The 15661-nt window shown below is 40.6% G+C and overlaps 3 protein-coding genes across 7 annotated transcripts in view; 1 reads left to right on the forward strand and 2 right to left on the reverse strand.

Moving 5' to 3' along the window:
- Positions 1 to 12042, reverse strand: VPS37A (VPS37A subunit of ESCRT-I). Of its 3 annotated transcripts, none has more exons than XR_001555157.2 (12): positions 11807 to 12042; positions 9011 to 9085; positions 8037 to 8151; positions 7074 to 7174; positions 6005 to 6221; positions 4923 to 4993; positions 3586 to 3713; positions 3438 to 3496; positions 3282 to 3350; positions 2056 to 2247; positions 1336 to 1416; positions 1 to 1122 (listed from the first exon to the last, which is right to left on the reverse strand). XR_001555157.2 is itself a non-coding variant. In XM_015862262.2 (12 exons), the coding sequence occupies exons 1-11, from the start codon at positions 11932 to 11934 to the stop codon at positions 1336 to 1338; spliced, it is 1188 nt and encodes a 395-aa protein (XP_015717748.1). In that variant the 5' UTR covers positions 11935 to 12040; the 3' UTR covers positions 1 to 1122. The 3 variants fall into 3 exon arrangements, 2 of the variants coding, with proteins under 2 accessions (XP_015717748.1, XP_032300497.1); XM_015862262.2 differs by having other exon boundaries at positions 2104 to 2247; positions 11807 to 12040; XM_032444606.1 differs by having other exon boundaries at positions 2104 to 2247; positions 11820 to 11918.
- LOC107313690 (basic proline-rich protein-like) lies at positions 12038 to 12853 on the reverse strand. Its single transcript, XM_015862150.1, has one exon. The coding sequence runs from the start codon at positions 12851 to 12853 to the stop codon at positions 12038 to 12040; it is 816 nt and encodes a 271-aa protein (XP_015717636.1).
- The window catches only part of CNOT7 (CCR4-NOT transcription complex subunit 7), a 20031-nt gene continuing 16562 nt past the window's right edge, over positions 12193 to 15661 (forward strand). Inside the window, exons 1-3 of one of the 3 annotated variants that reach the window (XM_015862263.2) lie at positions 12193 to 12321; positions 13078 to 13280; positions 13565 to 13758. In XM_015862263.2, coding sequence (XP_015717749.1) covers positions 13164 to 13280; positions 13565 to 13758 — 311 coding nt within the window. In that variant the 5' untranslated portion in view covers positions 12193 to 12321; positions 13078 to 13163. Of the gene's footprint in view, positions 12330 to 13077; positions 13281 to 13564; positions 13759 to 15661 lie in introns of all 3 variants that reach the window. The other 2 variants (XM_015862265.2, XM_015862264.2) reach the window with 2 other exon arrangements.

A 15661-nucleotide genomic window follows, 5' to 3' on the forward strand; every position in this document is an offset into this window, starting at 1 on the left:
GCAAGAGAGAATATACATGCATGTGCTTAGGGATTGTATTTTTCTTCTACAGAATACTGCGTTAGGTCCTAGCCATTCTCATCTAATACATCTTACACTAAGAAAACAAACAAGTTTTCTAACCTGAGACAAGGTTCAGTGATTAAAGGGCAGACTTAAGGCTCAATTCCAATTTTTATCATTGGCCTCAACACAGCACACAACCTAACTTGTAGCCACATCAGTTGCTTTGTTGCTTAAAAATAGGAGGGTAACTGCTACATCACAAAGAAATTCAGAATTAGATTTTGTAGTGTCTTTGAGTTCTAGACATGTAGTCACATTGCATAAAACACAAACTATAAGGTAATCAGACTTGTTTCTCAATAAGTAAAAACAAACATGAAAGTGAAATTGTTAGATGAAATTGTGTTTAATTACAGTGCTAGGTACCAGGCCACACCTGAAATCAAGTGCATTGGTGCTACTGAGCAACATATCAAATCTACACAGAGATCATTCATTCAATTTTGTTTCCAATACAGTTTGTTCCAACACACCCTATGCTTAATCCAGATCTGCTTGTCCAAAACAGAGTACAGACTATGATCAGTTTTGTGTTATCACTTAAAAGTAACAAAAATTGTTCTTAAACATTTTGGCTTCAAGAAAAAGACAGCTTGTGAATTTACTACCTCCAATTATGAACTTCTTCAGTTTCCAAAGCTCTATCACCATTTATCTCAAACTCTTCCACAGATCAAGCCAAATCCATTTAAATTTCAAAGTACAAAAGATATGAATTATGCTTTTATAAAAATGTAAAAAGCTAGTCAAAATTACATATTTAGATATTTAATCTTTGAAGAATGGGGTATAGCAGCAGGAACTTAAATATAATAAGAACTATCAACAATAAATACAAGAAATTAGTGCAAAGTTTGCAATAGAAGGATTCTTGAGTACAATGAGAATATAAAGAGACATTCTAATTTGTACAAAAACAGTCCCAGCTCTGTATACAATCTCTTCTATAAATACAACCACATAAGATGAAATGCCTATTTGCAAATAATAGTTATTAAAAAGTGTGCTTTACTGGGTTTTTCACTCTTCTGTTGGCAGATGTAGTTTGCAGGAAACCTGTAAAGACAGATTTCCATAATTAGATATCTTCACTCCTCCAAAAATAGTGTTTTAAATTTTAATGCACAGGTGCAGCACACTTTATTCCCAAGCAAAGCATTATTAAAACTCTAAGCATTACAACAGATCTGTTGTAGTTAGCAATTTGTGTATAACAATGTGGTAGATTAAAAAAAAAAGTTCACCACAAATATTAAAACAGCAGTTTACCTATAGCGGAGCATGAAATTGGCTGTGCATTGCTATTGCCTGTTGAAGTTTTTCTTCTTTGGCTCGTCTACAGTGGCAGAGCTGGAAAACATGAGACAGGAAAGTCAATTCCAAAAGGAATTTTGCATAGCACATACTGCAGATTCTCTTTAATGTCTTAGCTAATTTACAGGCTCTTTAAGAAGGGAAAGACCTGTGAACCTCCGTTCCAAACTTAAGGCTGAACAACGGTTAATATTGTGGATGGAACAATATCAGCAATTGCATTCATAAAAGACATTTTCTTTATTATGGAATGCACTTAACAGCTACCTTTAAAGAAAGGTGCATCGTACAGTAAACTGCATTCATCACTGCACAAGCAGTAATGATGAACCTGCAACTTACTTGGAGATAGCCATCAAAAGACTTAGTTTAAGAACTTCAATAAATTAAGCATTATGTTATTCATTATAACATGTCACGCTATCAACTTCCCAAGTTTAAAATTGCCTATACATCTATGTTCCCTATATCTACAGAGAATACAGAGAAAACTGGCACAAAAATACCTGCAAGAGCACAGACAGGGGGCTAGTGGAGGAGATTTTTTCATTCCTGCCTTAAATATATTGCATCCAGAACGCTGATTCTATTTTAAATAGACTGAAGCTTTTTTTGGAGCTTGCTAAAGCACCCTCTGAATTATAGCACTGCTCAAAGTCTGTCTTAATTTATTACCTATATTCCGTATATCTCTCAGATTAGAATGACTTGTATTTTATATACCGTTCTCTTTTCCATGAAGCTACTAAGAAAGTCATCTATTTCTGTTTTGCCTTCCAAGAAGTCTTCTGCAATAGTGTCAGATTCCTCTTCAGCTTCATGAGCAGCTACTTTAAGTCTGGCTTGCAGAGCGCTTGGACTGCAACTCTAAGAAAATGAAAACTTCTATTAATATTGCGCTGCCCATCTAAATCCACATTTCCAAGAAGAAAATATATATATATAGATGGCTATATAAATATGGGATATGTGAATAACACAGAATCACTGAATTGTAAGGACTGTAAAGGACCTCTCAATATCATCCAGTCCAACCCCCCTGCAAAACAAGCTCCCTAGACCAGGCTGCACAGGTCGGCATCCAGGCTGGGACTTGTCTCCAGAGAAGGAGATTCCACAACCTCTCTGGGCAGCCTGTTCCAGTGCTCTGTCACCCTTACCATGAAGAAGTTCTTACACACATTTGTGAGGAACTTCCTATGCTTCAATTTGTGGCCATTTCTTTTTGTCCTATTGCTGTACAATGCTGAAAGACTTTGGCCTGATCTATTTGCCTCCCACAACTTAGATATTTATAGACACTGATCAGATCCCCTCGTAGTGTCCATTTCTCAAGGCTGAACAGACCCAAGTTACTCAGTCTTTCCACATAACAGGCTCCAGGCCCTTTATCATCTTCGTGGCCCTACGTTTTACTACATGAAAGTCTAAGTGACCAAATGAATCGCCATCTCTAAGAAACAACACAGCATGGAATTCAATGCCAGAAGCCAGTTCAACAGCACATACAACACAGAATTGAAGTTCCTACAGCAATAGTTTTAATCATTTTAATCAGGCACTGCTTTACAAGTTTGCTATGTTGAATGGGTACAGATAATTAAACCCTTTTTTAAAAGTAATTTTACTTGTAAAACTCTATGACACGGTACTTGAGAGCAGCTCTTAATGCTCATCATACCCCCTTCCAACTTTGTTTCTGCAGTACTGTAAGAAAAATAGCAGTGCAATTTTAACACTATTTTGCTCGCAAACTGGTTGGAACTTCATACCATTTTATTTCTTCTTTAATGTAAAACTTGTTATTTCACATAAAATTACAATCTAATCAGAATTTTCTGTTTGGATAAAGACACAAAACTTAAATTTAGTGAAGCATTTTTAAGATAAAGAGATTATACCTCACTAAGTTCATGCTGTCTTTGCATCTTTTTTTCAAAGGCTGCTTTCATCTGTGTCAGTTGCTCATACTGAAAGAAAGAAGAAAGAATATTTTCCCCCTGAAAAACCAAAATATTACAACTAATTTCTGAAAAAAGATTTTGCTGTTCACTTACTTTATCCAACACTGTCTGTCTTTTTGCCTCTAGGCTGGGCTCCAGCAACAAATTTTTTTCTGTAAAATAAAGTTGCTATTATTATTATTATTTTAAAGGGTTTAGTTCGCAGAACACAGCCACAAATACTAATTTTTTGACATCTTACTTGCCAGCTCTTCAATGCTTTTCACTAACTCATCTCTATCAGCAATGACTTGCTTCAGCTGTGGTAGATTCATAAACTGTTCCAGTAACACCTCCTCTTTCTCATTCATATTGGTCAGCTCTGTTATACTACATTCAAACAGAAAGAAAACATATCTAAAGTTAAAAATAAGCATTATATGTAGAGTTTCTCATTTCTGCCAAAAGACAAAAGTTTGAGGAATTCACCAGGAACTGTACAGGTACAGCATGCTTGGCCACAGCTTTTACCCTTTTCTCTTAGACTGTGAGCTCTATTATGCAGCAGTGTGCTTAAAAAAAGCTCTGTATTAAGATGTGCCCCATATTTCAAGCTTTACTTCAAAGCGGTTTTAATGCTACTGTGGTGGGCTGACCTTGGCTGCACTGGCACCTAGCAGCCAACTACCCCTCACTCCATTCCTTAGTAGAATGTGGGGAGAAAATAAGATGGGAAAGTGCATGGCTTAGGACAGATACAGAGAGACCACCTACCAATTTCTGTCACGGGCCGAACACACTCAGCACAGAAAAAATATTTTAATCTAGAGCCAATTGAGTTAGGTGGTGAGAAAGAAAAATAAAAACTTGCTCCCTTCTCCCTAGGTTAAATTCCACTCTTTCATTCCCAACTCCTCTCCCCCCCTCAGTCCCCTCCACTCCCTAGGCAGAGCAAGGGAAATGGGGGTTGCAGTCAGTCCTTAACACTGTGCTTTGCAGTTCACTCCTCAACTTTCTCCTCTGCTCCAGTGTTATGTTCTCTCCATGGGCTGCAGCTTGTGGCAGAAGAACCTGCTAATGTTGACTCTCTGCAGCAGCAGTCTCTTTCAGGGCATATCTACCTGCTCCAGAATGCGGTCCTCCATGAACTGCTTTGATGTGGTTCTCTGCAGGTAAATACTTGCTCCACGGTCCCTCCTATACTCCTTCTTCTCTTGACATTGCTGTTCCCAGGATTCACACTTTCCCTACCTATCCCCATCCCCCGCTCTTTGCAGCTTTTATAGCTCCTTGCTTTTTCTTAAAGATGTTTTCGTAGAGCTGCCATCAGAACTGCTGATGAACTCAGTTGTCCTGCAGGAGGACAGTTGCTCAGCCTGTCACAGTGGCAGAACCTGACCCATTCTCACAGAGACCTCTGGTGCAGCACCCCATCTACTAAAGCCTTACCACCTCTACCCAATATGGCTACTCAGTGTAACTGCATTACCACTCATGACTTTTAAATACACTTATAATGCTGAGAAATCCTAACACTTCAACTACATCCCTCTCATACCCCGTATAAACTTTATGTTTGGCTAGAGAAAAATTATTTACCTCAGTTCCAAAAGTTCTGGAAAGGTATCAGGAATATCAGGCATCTTGTAAGTAAATCCGTTCTGACCAACCTAAATGGAAGTTAAGAAATGATTAGCAGATTTCTGAAGAGTGATTTGTTGGTAGATAACCAGATTAATCCAAAACTGGAGCTGAATGTTCACCAGCAACCAATAAAACAGGAAAAGTAATAAGCAACTGTAATGCTGTCTCCAAACAGAGGAAGTCTCACCTCAATCATTACAACAAAATATGAAGGGGTACCTGAGGTAGCATGTCAAAAAAGAGTCAGTTTTGGAGGAAAAAAACACATCGTATTTTGCTAAGTCATTAATTTCATAAGAGTAAAATGACCCAGGAGACACAAGAGGAGGATAGCTCAGGGAGCTGAAAACAGAGAAAAGAAATTGACACTCTGACTTCCTGCATGTCCTTCCCTCCTAACCCTCATTAAAAGTTTGCAGAGGAAAAAATAAAAATTAAAAAATCTGCCTTCAAAGGTAGGAATTTTAATTTCTATAAAACTGGAACTGTGTCTTTCAAGATGAGAAGTGTTTCTAAAGACAATTTTATTCTTGTGATTAGTAAAAGACCAAACATTTGGCAATCAAGTGCCTCTTTGGAAAGCACTCATAAAAATCTCTCCAGATTGCAGGAGTTTGAGGAGTGTGCAAATTCACACATTCAGATCCATCAAGAGACACTATTTGAAGCAGAAAAATGGGAAACTCTTCATGTTCTATGCATGAAGTCTTGACACTGCACACTGTTCTCACCAGACAGTCTTTGGGCAGAAAATCCTGTATAAAAAAGCACCACATTTTTTATATCTAGATTAACAGTCACAGCTGCAGAGGAAAGTGCAGCTCAAAAACTATATTAGCATAGTTCTAAGTCACTGAAACTCATAAAGAAACATGCTTGGCTTCAAGTTTGTTCTAAAAAACCTTCATCAAAACCAGAACTACAGTTTCATTTCCCAAGCACCAGCAAAAATTTCTTTGAGTTTGTCATGTGTGCCTTTCAGTGGACTTGCACCCAGCTTACGATAGCTTAAGCAACAATAAACTCAATACACAGACCTGAAGCACTATTTCTGCTGTTGGAACAGGTAGTGGCAGATCAGCAATCAAACCATAAGAGGGAGCAGCAGGCTTGTCTGTAGTGTAGCTTGAAGAAACTGATTCAGAAGCAGGCACAGGTGCCATTGTTCTATTTGTTTCTTGAGGTGGGTATGGAGGAAGAAATGGAAACCCCTGAGGAGCATATGGAGGCATTCCAGCTGGTTTGCTGTAGAGGCTAAAACCAACAAAAATCATGTCCATCAGCAATCAGCTGCTTTTTGTATTATAATAGCTAGACCACAGATAAGACATACCACTGAAATTTCAAAAGACCATAGAACTGCTTATATTTTCTTCTAACATAAAAAGGATTTAGTCATGCAAGAAACATACAACTGTATTGAGCTACTTACTTGTAGAGCAGAAAAAAAGAAAATCACACTCTTAATTCTAATAAAACAACTTCTCAAACCCTTATTAAAACATAAAATTATTTACACCTTAAAATCCTAAGAAATGCATGTGTCATTCATTAGCTCTTGTTTACAATACAGGGTTTAACAGCTTTGACAACATATTTGTAATTACTTTCAAACAATGTGATTTTTTTTAATTCATAGCTGCAGTTTCATCTAATCCCATTATCACTGTCAGCCATAAAAAGCACTGTTGTACAGACAAGGCTGTAATGTCTCAGCTTTGCATGTTTAGCATGATTATATAAAACTGTGCAGTTACACAAACACAGTGGAAAACTGCCTATGGAAAAAAAAAATGAAAAATACAAAGAAACAACACTCAGATGATGATGTAAAACAAAGATCTTACCTACTGTAAATATTTGTACATTTTCAAGAAAAGAGAAGCACATACAGTTGCATCAGAATATAAATGCAATCCAGTCTACTGTTTCTTCTCAGAATACTTCATGCCAGCAACCACACACATCAGTTTGTACAGACAGAGCAGATGCGTGTCTCCCAGTAAATTTACTATGTTACTCTCGCTTTCCTAATATTTGATTTCCTCTTTTTTAAAGTAACTTAATTACACAGAATTACATATCAGCATCTTTATATTTACTTACTATGGAAACGATGTTGAACTAGGAGCCAGGACTGGTGGATTTTTCCAAAACTCATCCAGTAAGCTTTGAACAATTTTTCCAAGATCCGAGTGCATTGTAAACTAATATTAAAGAAAAAGTAATTACTAAAGCTAGATACAGAAGAAAAATTACTCCTGAAATAAAATATGCACATGAACATTTACTATGTCCACACGGCAATTCTGAAAGCTGCTTCAAAAATGTGTTGCCTAACATAAACTGCTTATGCACAACACCCAAATGCTTTAAGTTGCAAAGCCACTCAGAACAGAAACAGAAACTAAAAGTCTTTCTGTGTATTCCATTGTCAATAGAGAATCAATTAAGTACAAAATTTCTGATGAACAACAAAAATTAATTAATAAACTACGGTTAAATAAAAAGGAACAAACATAACACAACACTTACATAAGAGATCAAAAACATTCAGTTGCATCATTCAGGAAATGTCACTCTAAACAACCAAACCAAACCCTTCCCGCAACATCATTGTTGGTGGAGGGGAAAAAACAAAACCAAAACCAAGAACAGTGTATGAAAGTAATGCTTATTAGGGCAAAACTTTGGCATTCTAATGGGATTAAAGCTGAAAAGAGTAGGTAACAGAACAGTCTAAAAACATCTTTTTTCCTAATTTATGATTCACTGTAGAGAAACTTGAACTGCACTATCAGCACTAACAAGAAAAGAGACAGGAACCTTCTAAGCTATCATAATTTTCACTCTGTGGAATACTGAACTCATTAATAGCAGTAAGAAGAGAATGAACAGCAGTATACTGAACAGTACTGAATCTCTGTTTTCAAACCAAAAACATTTGAGAAGGATTAGAATCAGCATTAGTCTTTTTAAGTAAAACAAACCAACAGAAGTACTGTCAATAATCTACCATGATGTACTAGAATCGCTATTAATGTATGTGGAAATACAAACTATACATACATTGTTTATTAATGGACCAGTCACATACACTCCCTGCTTGTCCATTAGATGATGTCTCACGGGTGGGAAAACACTGATGACTGGCTTTTCCTGAGGAAACTGAGGTGGAAGCAAGCTGTGAAAACAAGAATAACTGTTACTAAACCCCATAAAATATGCTTTAAGAAGGCTTCTTATGCAAAGAAAAAGCACAGTAATTCACATAACCATACTCTTCTATGAAAACAGTTATGGAGATACAGCATGAAGTACATGAGAAGATTAGTTACAAAATGAGAAGTCAGAAATGAAGCTTCACAGAGATTAAAATGCTACATTTTCATGGAACTAGGGAGCATTTACTGAGAAGAACTGTAGGATAACACTGATGCAAGTATGTTCACTGCCAAAGGAAAAGCTATAATATGTTGAGAACACTTTCACATAAATTGTATTACTCTCAAGGCAATGCTGCATATCTTTCAAGAATATCAGGTAAATTAACAAAACCATGGGGCTGAGTAATAAAAAACTTGAGAATTGAATAGTATCAACATTTACCAGAACAGAAGCATCCCCTCACCACAAGCAAACTGATAGGGTATATTACAACAAATCACTTCCAAACTATGATCCAGAAGCTTCACCATGGTAAGAGCTGATCCCAGGAATTAACAGCACATCAGTCAGTTACCATTTGTCTTCACCTGCGATGGATCCAGAGACATCAGAAACCCTCACAGTTTTCCACTGCTCACCTTCAGCTAAAAATATGCAGCTATCTTAGGATCCGAGCATGGCAAAATATAATTACACTTCAACCTGCATCATGGACAGATCTAGTTTCACTCTGATTATTAAGACTACTAAGGCAAACTGGGCCAATAGTTCCTGAAATTAATTATGAGACAGACCCACTTATGTTCCATTACTACTTTCGAGGAGAAAAGTATTATTTTTAAGATGTGCATTTAGAGATATCCCGTTCTACTTACATGTTAATATTAATTGTCAAGTTGTTTACAGTGAATGGTAGTCGATATTCCACATCTTTCTGAATTTCTGCAATGCTGTCAAAAAAGAAATTGTTAGTATCCATCTGATGTTCAATATGACAGCCTCGGTACCTATGCTCCAAACACAGGCTAAACCTCACATGTTTTCTGTTTAGTTTAAAAGCCTTTTAACAATAAAACTGAAAACACCGGAATAAGTTAATATGCTTCAGGATACTATGTTGACTACTGAAGATTAAAGAAAAAACCTCAGCATCATCACAAACAATACTAATACAGGCAGAGCAACGGTGATCTGTCAACAGTCCTGACTTATTTTACATCCTGTACACAAGGTATTGCTACCTTGCCTACAAACCAGTGTATAAAGCACAAATAACACTGGTTGCTTTCTTAATACGATAATAAATTATTTAACAGGTATATTTTTATCTGCATACACCACGTTCTGTGCACTAATACTGATATTTTCAAGAACTTTTACCTGGACAAAAGCTACTTGCCAAAAATTGAAGGCCCTAAACCAGGGATAATCAAAAGACAGACTGAAGACATCAAGTGAAGAAACTTCTCACAACAATGCATGAAACTGAATTCAAACGTGCTCCTTTGGAGAAAAATCTTCAAAATCAGCTGCATTAGTAGAAAGGTGATTTCAACATTCAAAGCACTCCATGATCTTAAGCACAGTAAGAGTGTTTTGAAAGGTGGCATCCCAAAGAGGATGTAGAGGAGCAGATTTTGCTCAGATACATAATTATCTGACAGCATAAACGTACCTTGGCTGAGAAAGGGAAAGAAAGGGCAGAAAAATCAGTCTCTTATAATCCCTGAATCAAACCAAAGCTTTCAAGAAGACTAGTACTTCTGCCACATACGTTTCCTGCCTTCAACTGGTTTCTAATATAATTCTCCACCATAAGTTCCCATGTAAGCAGAGGGAACACAGCCAGGATTGATAACAATGACAGCTGGGTGCTCCTCAAAAGCCTCTTTGCACCCAATTTCAGAAATACCCCTACATTCTCTGCCAGATACCCTCTGTACAATTACGTCTCCCCTCAAAAAGCCCAACCACCATTACTTGCAAATCTATGTTGATTACAGTGTTAGGCGTGTTTTCTATCTATTCAAAGCAACATTTGCACATGTAATTTACAACTCTAGCTTTCAGAGCTTCAAGAATGAAGAGAGTAAGTTACAAATCCAGCTACACACCACTTGTCACCCAGCCTGACTTTATCCCTCTCCCAAGAAACTCAGCATCAACACTCTGTGATAACTCATGCTCTTTGAGGAAACTATCAGACATCAGCAGCAAACAAACCTCCTCTGGTACACCATGCACAGAAATCACCATTCTTTATTCTTAACTGAAGGATTCTCGCTCTAATCTCACACACGTTCCTACCCTTAAGACGCTGGTATGTCAGCATCTTAACAGCCAGGCACAACATTGTTTTGAGACAGGTATATAAACGTGCCCCCCTCACTTGCACAGCCTATAGGAACTGGGAAAGAGAGGAGAAATGGGAGACAAACAAAAAAACAAATTATCTCACTGAGCTGAAACCTTCCTCAAGCAAACTCTTGAACCAAAATAAATGAATCAATTCTTTCCCAAGTGGAAATGGGCACACTGGAAAAACTACTGCACATTCTTAATTTTGGCTAAAACAGCAAACATAAGAAAATTGTTGTTCTAATTTAAATAATAATAACTCTAAGTGAGCTTCTCCGTAGTACAACAAAGAGAGCAGGAACATAGGGCTCAGTAAGGCTGGCCCAACAAAAACATCCAGTTTGGTACAGTGCTGCGTAACCAGAGAGAAAACTTCTTAGAGAAGTGAGCCACCTTCCCAAAATATTTGTGAAATTGACTCTGAACACACTTAAGCTCAAGCAAACAACAGCAATAAGCAATATTATTATACTTGTGCTTCCTGTGTGCTAACTCACAGTAGGAGGAGTTGTCTGTACATAATTAGTCTGCAACCACAGTCAGTTGCTCTTTCACCCTTGGCGTCAGCTGAACACAACACAAAACACTCTCTTTCCTGCTTCTAAATTGTTTTTGTAGACCACTATCAAACCATTTCAGTGGGACTGGCTTCCTCAGGAGTTTGATGACTTGCTTAGATCATCGCTGGAGAGATGTGAAGTATGGATATCTTTGTAAAAGGAGATGAGCACACACAGCAGATTAAGAACACGTGAAACTGATCAGCACTTCTGTCGTGAGAAATTTCTCAGAACAAAGAAAAATCTATTGCTGTAAAACTGCGGCTGTCGAACAGGAGAAAACCCTGCCCACGTCTGCGGTGAGCATCCAGGGAAAACAAGCCCCTAGTACAGTCTGCTCTCAATGAAGTAAAGCTGTACCCTCAATGAAGTAAAGCTGTGCCCTCAATGAAGTAAAGCTGTGCCTCAGCAGAACAGCTCCCAGTGCCAGCGGGGCTGCCGTGCTGCTGCTGCTAACGCGGTTACAGTGACAGGACGTTGACACCGGATGCTTTACCCGCCGCTTTCACTAAGTGCGCTCCTCTAACCCGTTCCCAGGAAGCTCCCCCCACATCCCCGGCCGCGTCCCGCACTGTCGCTCCGCTCTCCCGCCCCGTGCAGGCCGAGGGCCGGCAGGACCCGTCATGGCTTCACACCGACGGCTCCGATCTCGGCCCGATCCCGGCCCGGGGGGCGCAGGGAGATCCCTCCGGGGGCGAAGTCACGCCCAGGCCCAGCTGGGGCGCCCGACCCGACCCGGCCGCGGCCACTCACGAGGCGTGCGCACCGCGCAGGGACTCGATCTGTCGCTGCTTCTGCTGCTGGAGACTGGTGAGGGCGGGCAGCGGCGCGGCGGACGAGGAGGCGGCGCCGCCCTTACCGAGAGGAAACAGCCAGTTCATGGCCGCACCGCGGCACCACGGGCGGCCGGACACCGGCGGAACCTCGGCCCGGCCTCCGCGTGCGCATGCGCACCACGCCGCCAACGCCTCCTCCCCGACTTCTTTACGTCATCACCGCGCGTCGCTCCGTCAGGGGAGGGCGGGGCGAGGAGCGGGCGGGGCGGAGCCGGCGGCGATTGGCGGCTCCCAGAGCGGCGGCGCGGGAGGGCGGCGGGCGGAGGTGAGGGGGGAAAGGTCGCGGGGCGGCGCGGGGCGATGATGTAATGGCTTTGTGCGGCGGGCGCTGCGCTGCGCTCTGTGCGTGTTGCGCGCCCACTCGCGGCTCCGGGGCGGCGGGGGCCGCGGGGGCCTCGCAGGACCTGGCCCGGCCCCCCCGCGGCCCAGCGTGTGAGTGAGTGAGTGAGTGAGGGGCGGGCGGGGAGCTGGCCGGGCCCTGCGGTTCTCCCCTGAGGCCGCGCCCCGCTAGGCCTCGGCCCGCGGCCCTGAGGCGGCCCGGGGGCTGAAGAGGCCTCGGGGAGCCCGTGCAGCCTGATAGGGTTGCTACGGCCCCGACGGGCCGGGGGAGCGGCCGGTTGGGTGGGTGCGGAGGGCGTCGTGACGTTGTGTTGTGGGGAAAGGGCTCGGGGACTGCGCGGGGTGCGCGGGAGGCCTCGTCTCCGTAGGGATGCACCTGGATCGTGTCCGGGCGTGTTCCGCGGTGTCTGGTGCCGCGCTCGGGAGGAGGGCGGTTGTGTCCTCGAGATCGAAAGCCGGGATCTCTGCTCGGTGCGGTGCCCCGGCCGGCCGCCCGTTGGCACTCGGCGGCTGTCCGAGCGCGGTGTAACGCTGGGAGGCGCTTTGCCGCTTTGCTTCGTGCCACACGAAGCTGAGCGCTCGGAGGAGCGCGTTCCTCTGACCCGCTTGTGGGCCCGGGTGTCATTTTGATCCGTTGTACTAGAAAGGCTTGCCAGGGGACCTGGCTTTTTGCACTAAGTCCAGTTACCAGTGGAATTCTGAGGGTTTTATTTTGGGGTGAGAGATTGATGTAACTGAAACCCACGTGGTTCTGGTATCTGTGCTGTGGAGTGAAGCTTGTGACTGCTGTTAAAGCATCTTTTCCTGATAACAGACAAATAAAAACTTAATGCTTTCTTTGTCTCTTAGGTAAAAAAGGAAAGTAAGGTTCTCTTTATGAAACTGATCCTCAGTCAAGTGTAACTTTTGATGTATGGTCTTTAAAGCCCCCCACTATGCCAGCAGCTACCGTAGACCATAGCCAAAGAATCTGTGAGGTCTGGGCTTGTAACTTGGATGAAGAGATGAAGAAAATTCGTCAAGTCATACGGAAGTATAACTATGTAGCTATGGTGAGTAAACGCTTGTTGTTTATCTAAAAAGTTCTTGTTAAGGTGCTTGATGATGTTAGTGAACTTGATGCTAGTAAGATAATTTTCCACTTTTATTGGAGAAAAAAAGTGGATTCATAGTGCATACACATTAAGACCACCAGCTGTTACCATTTTTAAAGCTGTGTTTGCACGTGACATTCTTCAGCTATGGAATTCTTTGATGCTTGAAATGTCTTATCAAAAACAGGAAGTCTAAAGTTTTATAGGTGTCTCCTACTGAAGTTTTGCTTCTCTCTTTACAGGATACAGAATTCCCAGGAGTAGTTGCAAGGCCTATTGGAGAATTCAGAAGCAATGCAGACTATCAATACCAATTATTACGCTGCAATGTAGATTTGCTAAAAATAATTCAACTAGGGCTGACGTTTATGAATGAGCAAGGGGAATACCCTCCAGGAACTTCAACTTGGCAATTTAATTTTAAATTTAATTTAACGTGAGTCTTACATCTCTATACTGTTGGATGTATGTTTCTGATTTAGTGAAAATTGAAGTTGTGAAGTTGAAATGTATTTTTAATGTACTGACTGGAATCCTTTATGCGAGGGGAACTTCGATCAACTAAACATATGCACTTTATTCCCGTATTTCAGTGTAGTCTGTCTTGCAGAGATTCCTGTTCTGGATTCTTCTTGTTAACATGTTGTTTAAAAAATGCAAGCTGGTTTTTTACAGTCTGTCAGAGCAGTGGTTTGGGCTTAATTTTAGAACATATTTTGTATTAGTGTTAAACCTTTAAGTGTGAATGTGACTTGCCCAGTGGGCTGAGATGCCTAAATAAGATTCTGATTACATCTGGCAGTACTTGACAAGGTTACTAAAGTAGCTAGGTCCACATCTTGACTTTTTCCCTAACTCTGGTAGTCAGTCTGTTGGTCTGACAGATTCTTATGTGGCCTGATAAAAGTATCAGAGCAAACGCTTGTCAGATTTAAATCTGTTGAAGGGTTGGAGATTTTTGGCAGTGTTTTGGGCTGGTCACTGAAACGCTTGGTATACATGAGTTAAAATTGCAGCATACAAAGGAAACCCAGAGAACAAGCCTTTGTTTTTCTTTTATATATTTATATATTTATATATATATATATATATATATGTGTGTGTGTGTGTGTGTGTTTCAGATAAAGAAACTTATTTTTAAAGTAATTACAATTCTAATTAAGAAAATCTGCTGTTGTCCCCCTTAATCTTTGTGCTTTTCTAAAGAAGTAATGCTTGTTAAAATAAGTTTAGTCTGAGGAGTGACATGCTCATTTTGGTTTTGTTTGAATCTTCTCTTGACAGAAAAGGAAGTGCAGATTTGATATTTTGGTATCTTTAAACTTGGCTGTATGAGTGCTGCAGGGAAGATATCTGTTAGAAGAACATGCTAAAGATGCTGAGTACAGTAGGAGGAGGAGGAGGGGTGAATTAAGAACTTCCAAACTGGGTTCTGGAAAAAGAGCCTGTGTTGTTTTGTTCATTTTCTAAGTTTCTAAGGTTACTAATATCGAGCAGCTGAAACCAAAAGTAGTTTTCCGTTCATTTGTTTCAGATACTGCATAGATAAGAAGCATTAGTAAAGTGGTATCTAGGTTGTCATTCAACTGACTTGGTGCCGGTTCATCTGGGGGGGAGGGGGGGCCGGTTATACAAAGTGAAGTAAGTGCTGCATAAAAAATGAACATTTTGAATAGGGGTGCTGAAATGTGTGTGTGTATTCCTAAACTTCCTTTTGGGAAGTGGTGCTGTTCCCGGTGTTCTGCTTCTAAAGCAAAGTGGCTGTTGACTTTTCCTAGAAGATTGTGGGGTTTTCTTTGTGTTATTCCAACCATTTCCTATCACTGTATATTTTTAAAGAGCGTAAATGTTTCTATAAAGTAACTATCCACCTGATTAGTGCAGAGGAACAGACTAGAAATGAACTTCTATTTATTTATTTAGAGCATGATAGGCATGTTTGTTTTGGATGGCTCTTTAATGTGTTATGGAAATGGACAGGTGTTGGGAAGCTGATGCCTTAAAGCTGGGGAACTAATGAGCAGCTGTGTGGGAGAGAAGGAAAAAAAGATACAAGTCCTGAGAATGCATTTCTCTCTTGATGAGTTATGACTTGCTATTAGGAATAAGAAATGTAAATCTACAGCTGAACCTAGTAGTCCAGTGCGTATCTGTTTTATTTCTTGAGGTGTTTTTTTTTCCCCAGTAAAATAGAAAAGCGTATAGTGGAGAGACTTTGTGAAAGAATATGTTATAGACAGTAATACGGATAACATCTAAGTAGAGCCAGCTTTGTTTTTTTTTTTTTGTTTGTTTGTTTTTTTCTTCCCCATTATATATTTCAGTGATTTTGAAGATTA

The sequence above is a fragment of the Coturnix japonica genome, chromosome 4 (genome assembly GCF_001577835.2).
Source record: "Coturnix japonica isolate 7356 chromosome 4, Coturnix japonica 2.1, whole genome shotgun sequence".
NCBI classification, from domain to species: Eukaryota; Metazoa; Chordata; class Aves; order Galliformes; family Phasianidae; genus Coturnix; species Coturnix japonica.